This window comes from Trichoplusia ni, chromosome 26 (assembly GCF_003590095.1).
Source record: "Trichoplusia ni isolate ovarian cell line Hi5 chromosome 26, tn1, whole genome shotgun sequence".
Classification (NCBI taxonomy): Eukaryota; Metazoa; Arthropoda; class Insecta; order Lepidoptera; family Noctuidae; genus Trichoplusia; species Trichoplusia ni.
In genome coordinates, this window is record NC_039503.1 from 1,666,122 (window position 1) to 1,678,932 (window position 12,811).

The 12,811-nt window shown below is 33.5% G+C and overlaps 1 protein-coding gene and 1 long non-coding RNA gene across 4 annotated transcripts; one reads left to right on the plus strand and one right to left on the minus strand.

Moving 5' to 3' along the window:
* The first annotated feature begins 469 nt into the window (after positions 1–469).
* Positions 470–5,874, plus strand: LOC113505647. The gene is made up of 5 exons (XM_026888451.1): positions 470–641; positions 1,926–2,066; positions 2,548–2,671; positions 3,328–3,471; positions 4,367–5,874. The coding sequence occupies exons 2-5, from the start codon at positions 2,011–2,013 to the stop codon at positions 4,442–4,444; spliced, it is 402 nt and encodes a 133-aa protein (XP_026744252.1). The 5' UTR covers positions 470–641; positions 1,926–2,010; the 3' UTR covers positions 4,445–5,874.
* Positions 5,875–8,600: 2,726 nt separating this feature from the next.
* On the minus strand, positions 8,601–11,443 carry LOC113505663. Of its 3 annotated transcripts, none has more exons than XR_003401650.1 (3): positions 11,093–11,443; positions 9,829–9,963; positions 8,601–9,196 (listed from the first exon to the last, which is right to left on the minus strand). It is a non-coding gene; the product is annotated as an uncharacterized LOC113505663 (long non-coding RNA). The 3 variants fall into 3 exon arrangements; XR_003401648.1 differs by lacking the exon at positions 11,093–11,443 and adding an exon at positions 10,060–10,095; XR_003401649.1 differs by lacking the exon at positions 11,093–11,443 and adding an exon at positions 10,060–10,090 and having other exon boundaries at positions 9,829–9,978.
* Positions 11,444–12,811: the final 1,368 nt, after the last annotated feature.

The following is a 12,811-nucleotide window of genomic DNA, read 5'->3' on the forward strand; positions in this document are numbered from 1 at the left end:
TTTAAAAAAATGATCAGTATTTGTTCGCTGGTATCATTTCAGAATGAAAAATTGAAGGAAATCAGTTTTAGGAGTAAACTTACACTCTTATAAACAGGTCAATTTTTTCTGACTGCCAACCGTGTTTACTAATCTGCCAACTCAAAATTACCTACGTCACTTGTCAAAATCGGATGCCATTTATTTAGTGCATTTCAATATTTCTACTCATATTCTATTTTAATGTGTAACATTGTCTTAATTCCAATGGTTAATTTTTGCATCTTTGTTTCTACACGCGAGATTTTTTACTTTTTTTTAAGTAGGTACCTAAATAATTGGAATAGTGGACTTCTGAAGACCAACGAGAAATGTATCGTTAGAGTATAGTGGAAACGCGCTCTTTAACCGTTCGGCTGTTTTCGGCTTTATTCGGAAGTCCGGCCCGAACGAAGTCGTATGCCATTGGTTGATAAAATTATACGCATATTGCAATACATACAATATTTTCATTTCACGATTCGTCATTCAAGAATACACATAGTTCAGTGACCGACGCTTTCGGTATTCAAATTATTCTTTGTGTATTTTCCAAGTACACTTACTCTTCGTAATTCTATAAATTGTCTGTGACTAAAGCGCGGGAATTTCAGCTGTCAAATGTAAGTTTTTATTTTTATTTAAAGTGTTTTGGAAATCGAATTGTGGTCCGAAATTATGTAATATTCCCGTGTCACGAATTCACGATGTTAGTTACCGTACTCCTCCGAAACGGTTCGACATATTTTTATGAAATTGGGTAGGTCTGAGAATAGAACAAGATCAATTTTTCATACCCCTAAGTGGTAACGGTAAGAGTTGCTCACAATAAAATTATTATTTTTTATTTTTTTGGACGAAATTTCTTGTTTTTTTTTTTATAGTGTGGCATTAAAAAATACAAACAACTAGAAAAAAAATATTCGGCAAAACAACGTTTACTGGGTCAGCTAGTTATTAATATAAAAATATTTATTTTCGGGATTAAAATATAGTAGTTATAACGTCGGGAAAAAAATTGTTTGTTTTGCTTTGCATTTATATATAAATTTGTCAGATACCTATAATGTACCTAATGTAATCTGATCAAAATTCCCAGTTTTTTTTTAAAGATGGTACAAGTAGTTTTATCTATCGTCTTACGAGTTCAAAGAATTATGAAAAGAACTGTACTGGTTGACATTTTAGGGTTATTATACACCAATCTATTTCATAAACAAGCTGCTAAATCTATTATGTGTATTATTTTTGAGCATATTCAATAAATAAATAAACGGAGTTACCATGACAAAACTTCGTTTTTTTTTAACAGAGTTCTAGGAAAAATAAATTCACATCTGGAGCAGGTCCAATTCCAACTGACGGATGACATTTTGAAAATCACGAAAAGTTTTAATATGTAAATGACTGAATTGTTCGGGGAATAATTTTTCGACTGCACGGATAGCCGAGTGGTTGAGGTATCCAAGCGCCCACGATAAAATTGTCTCTATAACAGGTCTCTTGTTGAGTTTGGATGGGACCGTGGGTAGACATTCGCGTGAGAAAGGGTAGGCTTATGCCCAGCTTTGGGAGGACAAAGGCTGTGAATGATGATGATTTTTTATTTATTTAAAAGAATGAATCTTTAATAATAATAATAATCCACAACTTTCACACAACGCCATCTAGTCTCAAACTATGCAAAGATTGTACTATGAGTACTAGACAACTGATAAACATACATATATTTAGATACATACATAATATAGATGAATTACGCCCAGACCCAGAACAAATGATCGTGCTCATCACACAAACATTTGTCCTAGGTGAGATTCGAACCCACGACCTGCTGTACAGCAGTCAAAGCCACAAACCACTAGACCAACAGCAATCTGTATTTAATTGAGTATTTTTTATTACAGTGCGTGCCCCAACATATGCCGGGGCAAGGTGGATTACTGGTCAGATTACGCGGAGACAATCAAAAGAATCATCGCATTGAAGAGAATGAATGATGAGGGGTTTACCATCACGAGTAAAGGAGTCCAAAACGGAGTTAATGAGTTAGCACTTATACACATACTAGGTGTTCTTTACTAATTAAAAATTAACACAAAGTCGGGTTAAAAACTATGTGTTAATCCAGGTTATAAACTACTAGCTGTTACCCGGGACTTCCGTCCGCGTGGTTATAGAATAAGATATTTCCTCGTAATAAATCGTAGCCTATATGTTGATCCAGGGTGTCAGCTAACTCCATACCAAATTTCATTAAAATCGGTTCAGCCGTTTTGGCGTGAAGAAGTAACAAACATACACACTCACAAAGTTTCACCTTTATAATATTAGTGGGATGGGATATTTGTACCAAATTTCGTCTAAGGCCCGATTTTTCAAGCGTCAGATAACTTTTATTTGAGGAATTAATTTGGCCGTTTGACATATTTTCTATACAAAAGCTGTCAAAACGTCAAGCATATTCGTCGAAAAAAAGTTATCTGGCGATTGAAAAATCGGCCCTAAATCGTTTTTAATCGGTTACAGAGGTCCTTTAGCAACCCTGCCAAACGAACAGAGAGCAAAACCGATGGAAAAAGTATTCGATTCCAATGACGTTTCATACGACAATGGAGATGTTGACGACACTGATGAAGGCCGCACTTCCCAGGTTTGTGTAGTTCAAACGGAAGAGGTTTTTCAAAATTTCACCTTACCTTTTTTTAACGAGTCGCGCATTAATCGTCCCGACTGCATTTAATCCCGCAATTTAATCCATGTGTCGCGCGGGATTCCGCAAACATTCAAGTCACATACACAAAGACACCCAGACTAAGGATAAGCAGTATTCTCTATCACTGGTTGTCCTTACTTCTCAAGACACCCTGTAAATATACAGTGTGTTATGCCATATAAACTGTGGTAAAAGACTGTCACAGCACTAATCGTTTAGATTAGAGGTACGAATAATAGACAGTAACATTAAGTAGTAGCCGATGCTCAGACCCTACTGCTTTATCATTTCATGAAAATCGGTCAAGCGGTTTCGTAGATGTATGTTGTATAACATATAAGATTACTTGTAACATTTATTTTATCCTCCTCTACTGCAATTTATTTTCAGTGAATCCTTATTCAAAACTAATTCTGTGTGAGTGTGAGGGTCTGGTGACCTTGTAATATAATAATATTATTATACAGACCAGCATCAGTTAACAACACCAATTTTTCAAAGTTATTCATAGGTTTTGTTATAATAATTAAACTGTGGCATAAGTTAACAATTGAGAGGAGAAATAAACGAATTATTTTGTTATCTTTCATCAGAATAACGATGCTAAGCGCCAACCTGAATTTGGTCTCGACCGCTGCCAAAGAGTAAAGATGGAGTATCGTGGTATATGCATAAGGAGTGTGCTGGCTGAAGCGGCCATGGAAGTGGGGGAAGCGGCTGTGGACATCATGAAACAGGTACGGACGACTTGGGACATCATTTCATCGGTCTAGCCTTTTCCCAACTATGTTGGGGTCGGCTTCCAGTTTAAACGGTTTCAGCTAAGTACTAGTGTTTTACAAGGAGCGACTGCCTATCTGACCTCCTCAACCCAGTTACCTGGGCAACACGATACCCCTTGGTTAGACTGGTTGTCAGACTTTCAAGCTTCTGACTTCCTGTAACGACTGTCAAAGATGTAGGAATAACAGCCGGGACCCAGAATTTAACGTGCCATCCGAAACACGGAGGAAGTCGTTATGACAAAGATGGTCACCCATCCAGAGACCAAACGCACCAATGTTTGTTCCTCTATCACGCGAAAACCATTGAACGGATTTTGAAGAAACTTGGTAAACTTATAGCCAGGATTAACACAGGATAGTTTGTATACGGATTTTATGTGCCTATGGAATCATTTTCGTTTTTTTGCGTGCGGGCCTGCTGGTAGCAGTTAGTTTTGCATACGGAGAAACCGGTAGAGAAGATGAAATTGTTCGTTCAGGTCCGCTATACCTACGTTTTGCGATACAATGAACAAATTTAAACTTAGTAGCCCCAGTAGCGTAGTAAAGCGACTGGCTTGTATAGCCAGGCGTCGCAGATTTGAAACCCTTTTGAAATTTGGATTGTTTCTTTGTATTTATTTGTATTAAACAGGATAATCAATCCCTAATCAAATAGTTAAAGAACAATTGCCTAATTTGGTTTGAGTCTGAATTGCGGATTTAAAACGTTGGCAACGAATCATAAAATTTCTAATAATCGTAATTTCCATTGAGTTGATGCTATTTATATGAAAGAAAGAAATAAATATATGTACCAAATTATGAGTCTTAAGTATAGTTAAGTATAAATTGTTTTTTTTTACAGGATGCCCTAAACCAAGTACATCGTATACAAAAACGATTGGATGACGAAAATGCGCTCTTGATTTTGAGTAAAAAATAAAGAGAAAACTGGCAACACCGATGAATAAAATAACCACCAACAGATTTAAATATTAGTTTGAATGAAATTATTTATTGCAAAAAGAAAAACGTAATTAATCTTTTTGAGTGTATTAATGTTAAAGAGAAGAGTGTATTCTCGCGGTTTTCGATATTGCTAGCATGGCTTTTTTTCTATTTAAATGCGCTAGCTTCTAGATATGTTAACAGAAAGTTTGGTATTTTGTAGAAATTTAGCTTTTTTTTGGAGGAGATGTCAAATGGAGGTTAATTATTGATTTGTTTTTGTTAATTAAACATGTATTAACAATTTTAAGGATCTCGTGTTAAAGGTGTAAATAGTATTTCCTTGTCACTAGTCAATTTATTGTTAAGTTAAACTTATTTTGTCCTAATTTTGTAGTACGGTAATAATTCTTATTGCATTGAAGAGCGTTTTTATGATTAATTTATAACTAAAAATGTGTTGTCGAATACCTACTGTTTTTGTTACTTTACTTCCATGTTTAATTAGTTGTGGAAAAGTGACGTCATTTACTGTGGGTAATATGTGTTTACAAGCTCAATAATAATATACTTATATGGAAAATTCGTGTACAAGACAAGTCAACATAAGTTTTTAATACGCTTTGGGCAAGAGATACAAACCTCTTTGGCTTTATATACTGATTGTCGCTCTCAGACTAAAACCTTCAGATGTTTAAAACTTATGTTACTTTGATAACAAAACAACTCTTCTACTCTGTATTTGAATATGAACCTAAGCAATAAAAAAATAGAACACAAATTTATACATTAGCTAATTTTATATTGTTTAGTTAAATCCTAGGTAATAGTTGGACTAATTTCTTTGATTTATTTCAACCATTACCATACTTGCAAAATGCCATAAGATTGCAAAATTAATTTCAAACAGAAAAATACTATGGAATTATTAATTATTAACACATTTTAGTTTTAACTACCATATATCATAATAGTACGAAAATATATGTTTTTGAAACCGTCCACAATGAAATCACAATATATATTATGTTAAAAGATGGTAATATTTTCACGTGGAATGGCAATTCTGATTCTTTATAATAAGTAAGTGCAAGTTGGGTATTACCGATGCGCTATCTGAATGAGCTCTAGTGAAACTAGTCCATGCTGAAATAACTTGGTACGTCGGGAAAGAGCTTCAAAATATCACCAGCTCTGTCTTATACAGCGTGCATGTATACTTTTGTCTCGCTCCAACGATCTTTTGACCGTTTTCCGAAGTACCAACTAATCTTGCAGTGTACTTTCCTAATGGTGCTTAATTTTAAGTTAATACAGGAAGTCGTATTAGATTTTTTTAGGTTGTATGATCTTAGTTTTTAACTTACCTACTATTATTTTCGTTTCAATGGCAGTAATTTATTATACTAAATAATAAATTATTATTTAATGATATGTTTAGTTTTTATTGAACTCAATTAAAGCAGTATTATTTATTATCAAACCTTAAAAAGGGAAAATAACAAGCTCACAAAATTCGAAGTTGCCGCCAAAAACATCGGCCATTTTGAATTTTAGTTTCTAAGTTTATTCATTAATGAAATAAAATTGTAATAGTGTTTATTTGCGCTAAGCTTGTGAACTATATCTCGAATTTAAATGTGTCTGATATTTTTATTAACTACATATTTGTATTATTTAACTATTAAACACAAACTGTGTACAATTAAATGTTTTAGTAATTAAAGAGATTAAGTGAGTTTATGAAGAAATCTTTTTGTGCTACCTACATTGTTTCAATATTACACTAATTTAGTTATAATTAAACTATGAACAAATAAATGAAACATTCCAATATTATATAAATAATTATTTATGAATACCTGACTAGTTTTAGACCCAAGTCCTTAATCTTGACCGTGAAACTGCGTATATGCCTATACGCAGTTTTTTTCTTCAACATTTTTGTGTCTCATATTGTTTACACCAGTATTAATAAAAAATTACTTATGTATGTTGTTTTGTAATGAGTTTCCTTAAGTTTATATACAAATGTGATATTCAAATAAAATATATGATAATTGAATTATTTATCAAACAAGGCACTTGAGTATTTTTATTTTGTTGTGAAGATACCTAATACCTAATGAACTTACCGTTCTTCTCTCCTTACGTTTTACAAAGAACCACCTCAACCATTCTCCAGTAAATAATGTATACTGGAGAATATACTGAAATATTATACACCGTGATTTTTTAGTCGTCTTACAAAAGCAGCCCAGTTCATGTATCCAATGACTAGAACACGTTCATGCTAAAAAATTAGGTATTTATGAGATTTGAATAAATTTAAAATGCAATTTTTATTCAATATTATGTGTTTTTTAGAAACACAGCTCTGTTGCGAGCGCGGTCCGAGCCTTGTAACAATGGTGAGGGGCGCGGGTGGCGGCGTTTTCTTCATTTTTAAGAGTATATTTCAGATTTCTCTTGTTAATTTTTCTTCGTACTTATTATCTTTGTTGATGATAAAAAAATAATAATCGCGCCTAGGGGTATTTTACGTCGGATACATGAACTGGGCTGCTTTTGTAAGACGACTAAAAAATCACAGTGTATAATATATACTCGAGAATACACACAACTTTCCCACAACGCCATTAAGTCTCAAACTAAGCATAGCTCGTAATATGAGTACTAGACAACTGATGATTAACATACTTTTGTTACTAAATACATACATATTATAGATAAATTACACCCAGATTAAGAATAAGTGCTGTGGGCTTACCGCCTCGTAAAGTAGATCCTACTACTATTACCTATAAAGGCGAAAGTTTGTAAGTATGGATGTATGGTATGTTTGTTACTCTTTCACGTAAAAACTACTGAATGGATTTGAATGAAACTTTACCACAATATAGCTTATACATCAGAATAACACATAGGCTACAATTTTTGAGGTTTCTAATGTGAGGTCGTAAAAAAACACATTTTTTGCGCTTTCATTGTATAAATTATAACTTATAACTTCTAACCACGCGGACGAAGTCGCGGGCAACAGCTAGTACTTAATATTGCAATAGGCATGATGACTGGGTTGGTATAAATACATAACGGTTCCGTAAAATACACAATCCTGGAATGAATGATTGGAAATAAGATTAAAATCACACTATTCATATTCTCTTACGCATTTTGCCAAAATAATAATTGAAATTTCAGTACGGGGCGGAGCACTCACGGTCAATACAATGAATTTTCAATTATTGTGTTGGCAAAATGCTAGGGAGAGTACGAATGTCAAATGTAATAGAATTACCATTAATTTATCGGCCATTGTAAATAGCGGAATTAGCCCTTACGTAACTTAAACGTAAATGGTACTTATTTGATCACTTTATGTTTCCGAGACGTAATTGAAATATATACGTATCATTTACTATGCATTAAACAACAATACACTGGAAATAAAATCATCAACTTTTTATAGAAAACATTGTAAGTGATATCTCAATATTTGTCTATTGATTGAGTGCTAAAAGGAAAAAATATTTATGCAATGATTGACGCCAAAGTAATGCATCAAAATCGGGAAGGTGACAAAAAAATCGTCCATTTGTTTAAGTGGGCTACTAATAAAAAGGTAAACAATATTGGTCTGCGTTATTTTACTCAAACATATTAAATACGCAAACGAGTGATAGGTATTTGATTTGTTAATCCTAATTCCTGTTTTATATTGGTTTTAAGTACCGCTTTATTTTGATGAAGATTTTAGACAAATAGAGAAACTCTTTTGAATAGATACTTAACGATTTGTAATATAATTAGTGGTACTCATTAATTACGGGGTAAATGTTCTCTTCTTCTGTTTCTTTAGATTACTTAAACAAAAAAATATTTGTACGTAAGATAAATTTAATTTGTTCTCCTTACGTATACTTCATTTCTTATAGCATTAGACAGAAGTTAAAAAGGGTTCTTTTTAAGGCACACTTTGCAGCAAAAATACAACAAACATATTAAAGTTGTGATTTACGCCGACTTTATTACGCATCTATGTATATCCGTTCGTACAAATCACTGTAATTATTTCGATACTTAACCTTATGAAATTAAGTGACTTTCATTTAAATATATTATTTCAGCCATATTAAAATTCCAGTGTCAATGCTAAAAACTTAAAAGAAGCAGCGATGCACAACACCCGGAACGTTTTTCCCTTCAGTATAATCCTACCAAATCTAAGAGGTTACCTAATCCTTTCATAAGTTGTGACAGAAGGGATTTTCTCATTTTGTCGGTTTATGTCATTTGAAGTTATATGTCACAAAAGTATCTATCTATGTCATTCACTTGTGAATACTGCATCCTGTTCGTTGTTATTGCCAAGTTTTCGTGATTTTAACTGTTTAGTTATTGTTTTCTTATCGTTATTAGTGTTGTTATTGGGTTGTTGTTTTGTTTTGTAATTTAAAATAGAAATAAAATGTTTCGCACTCCTGCTTCTACGAGCCTCTTTTTTCTAACGTTATAATAAATGAAGTATACCTACTAGTAAGGTACCTCAAAAGGTTAATTAGTAAACCTATTTCAAAGTAACTGCACTACACACAACTTGGGACAGTTTTCTTCATCTTCAACACCTCCGCTTGTATTTTTCCCTCCATAACGATGTGTACGAGTTTTCGATATTTCTTCGGAATCGAATATCTTTTGCATCCGATGCGGGTTCAAATTCGTCGGCAACTTTTTACGTGGGCCCCTGTAAGAGTAATAAAAACCGGTCACGTGATCAGCAGACTCGCAACACAGAGAGTTTCGTACAAATCCTACTAATATTATAAACGCGAAAGTTCGTAAGGTTTGAATGGATATTTGTTCCTCTTTCACGCAAAAACCTCTGAAATCTTAAAATTTGTTTTTTCGTTGAAAAATAACTCTAAGGCTTGTATTCTCGCTAGTGACCTTGTGCATTCGGACGAGTGCGGGTTTGATATAGATGCAGTATTTATACGGGACACATTTTTAAATAGTTATTATAGAAATCAGACATATTTTTAAAAAGTAACCAAACCAAATCATTTTCTTATGTATTGCAAAGCAGTAGAATTTTTTCTAATGTTCTTTTATTAAAAATAAAGCAATAAAATGGTATTATCGCTTCGAATTGGAGGTGATTTGGGTACTGTTTTACTTGTTATGTGATGCCAATAGAAAAATTATGGCTAAGCCAAATTACGTATCATATTATATATGTAGATTACTAACTATTTTTTGCAGATATAAATTCTCTGTAAGTGCCGACAAAAAGCTGTTTCATCTGCACGCTTTTTTCAAGCTTTTTATGAAAGAGCAGCCTTAATATATTGTATATAGGTATTATTATACACTAACTCCTTAACTCCAGGTTTGATTCCTCCGCTCGCCGTCATGGTGAAACCTTCATCGGGAGTCTCCATTTTTTCGTTATTCGTACTATTATCTGACTAGTTGTCAAAGTTCCTTCTACTGCATTCGTTGGGTCACGTACTGTAAATAAAAATACTAAATTAAAAACATATATATTTTTACTCATGTCATCTAGTTTTAATTTTGACAGAATCAATTTTTTCTTTGTTTACTCACGCAGTAAGGCGTTTAATCCTTGTGTCGAGAGGGTTTCACAAACACAAATCACGTGCACAAAGACACCCAGACACACAACAAGCAATCGTGGGTTTGGCGTAGTAACCTCAAACACTCGGCTATCGAGGATCGATTAAGTCTCTGGTAAACCGGCACTGAATTTATTGACTAAAATGACAACTCTTGAAATCATGGGTACTAGGTAGAGAAATATTTCGATCCTCACTTAGGAGAAACGTTTTTATGATCCACGAATACACATGAATGTTTCTCCTGAGACTGGGTGTCTTTGTGCACTTGAATGTTTGTGAAACCTCCCGCGACACGAGAATTTAGTTACTTATTGCGGGGGTAGATTAAAAAAAGGGGCTAACATCGTCGGCACAAATAAAATATTCTCTTGTTGCTGTTTAAAATTTTGCTAATCATTAAATTATTTTACATAATAATTATTATGGACTGATTAACGATCATCTTATTACTTATTTTGGTTACATATTTCGTATGCTATCGGCTTATCGGAAAATTATTAATAATTTAAGGTAAATGTTCACCATTCTACAATTAGTTTTTCTTATCTTGGTTGTTGCATAATTGATAACGATTTCCTGATAGGATTCGTAGGATTGAGGAAAAGCTTATTACCTAATGTCGTATTTTGCCTGGATAGAGCGTTTCTTTAAAATGGGAACCGAACCTCCGATTACAGTCAACCAATGCTAAAATCTACTTTTTGATTCTAAGTTCAAATTCAGATTGTTTGACAACAGGATTTTCTGGATCGCCATACCTTTGCGATTAGGATTCTCTTACATCCCATCCCTTTAAAACTACATATTCATTTCTAATTTAAAAACCCATAATGTCTTGTGTATTTAATAAAATACCAAGAAACTTTGAACCTCATATTTTTTAAACAAAAAAAGTAATATTATTATTCCAAAAAAGTTAAATAAACTAAAAGCATTACCAACTTTATCAGTACGGAACAAAAATCGAGTTACAAAACCGTTGATTAAAAAAAAGGACTTACATTTGACAGCTCAATTTACCGCCTTTTACTCAAAACTTTTTTAATGATTTACGTAAAACATACAAAAATAATTTGAACAATTTAGAACGCGGCAATCACTGAACTATGTATGTTCTCGAATGACGAATTGTGAACTAAAGAACTTGGTTTAGTGAAGCTAATATTTATCGTTTTATCAACCAATCGTGCACATATCTTCCTTCGGATAAAATAATGAATAAAGCCGATGGGAGCCGAATAAGTGGATCGTTGTTCCCAGTATGGCGCTGCGCAAGGCTCTTTTTGCATAACTCGGCAACAGCATAGTGGTTGAGGTCCCCAAGCCAAACCCACAGCGCGCGTCGTGTCGCGGGTTCGATCCCGGCGTAGGACAAGCATTTGTGCGATCCACGAATGCTTGTTCTGAGTCTGGGTATCATTGCGCATGTGATTTGTTTGTTTGTGAAACTCCCCGCGACACAAGGTTTAATGAATTTATCATTAGTGCGGGAGTGGTTGAAAAAAAAACGAAAATAAATCTGCACGTCTCTCGTAGCGACGATCATTGGTAGGCATAGTACCTGTGAGTGTATGTAAGTAATACCTAAACTGTACCTATATGTAATACCTATGCGTGTAAATAGTCCGTCATGTAGTTCAATGAATGAAAAAGGAAACGTTTTTGGTATAATTACAGTTAATGACACTTAGAGATGTCACTTCAAATTTTAACGCAGGTATACACCGTGATTTTTTAGTCGTCTTACAAAACTACAAAACCAGCCCAGTTCATGTATCCAATGACTAGAACACGTTCATGATAAAAACAATAATGTATTTATGACATTTGAATAAATTTAAAATGCAACTTTTATTCAATATTATGATGCAATTCGTAGTTTTTTAGAAACACAGCTCTGTTGCGAGCGCGGTCCGAGCCTTGTAACAATGGTGAGGGGCACGGGCGGCGGTGTTTTTATCATTTTGAAGAGTATATTTCAGATTTCTCTTGTTTAATTTTCCTTCGTACTTATTATCTTAGTTGATGATAAAAAAAAAAAATCGCGCCTAGGGGTATTTTACGTCGGATCCATGAACTGGGCTCCTTTTGTAAGACGACTAAAAAATCACCGTGTATAATATTTTGTCAGCGTGAGTAAAAGTACCAAAATGTCAGACACTTTTCTAAGTAAAGACCAGCTTAAAGTACTACATCCAAGGGAAAATATAAAAGGGATATATTGCTACCATACATTTATTAAAAATAACATGATCACTATACAATTTTCTATACAATTAAGTACTTGAAATCACCATTGACATCAAACATAACCTAACACCCACTAACACCAATGTTATTTTAAAGAAAATGGCGGACGGCCATTTTGTGAAATATGATTTTTTTTCTTTTTTTTTTTCATGAACGAAGTAACCTCAGGCATTGAAGTCCATTTTTCTAGGCAGTATGTTGCGTGTGAGCTGTCTAATTTGTTCTTATTGTTTCTTTGTTGACCTGAAATGGAATTTTATATTTTTAGTTGAAAATGTTGTATGCATATCATTGATATACTATACTAGTGTCCATACATCTGTCATGTAGTTCATTAATTTGTTCTTGGTATATACTGTATTTCAAAAGTTAATAACATTCAAAAGCTTTCATACAACATAATCTAGCCCTAAACTAAGCACAGATCGTGCTAGACAAGTAATACTTTAATATATTTAAGCATTTACACC

Coding starts and splice junctions, on each gene's coding strand:
- LOC113505647 (XM_026888451.1), top strand. CDS start 2,011: ATGAATGATGAGGGGTTTACCATCACGAGTAAAGGAGTCCAAAACGGA. Junction 2,067..2,547: donor GTCCAAAACGGAGTTAATGA/GTTAGCACTTAT, acceptor AATCGGTTACAG/AGGTCCTTTAGCAACCCTGC. Junction 2,672..3,327: donor ATGAAGGCCGCACTTCCCAG/GTTTGTGTAGTT, acceptor ATCTTTCATCAG/AATAACGATGCTAAGCGCCA.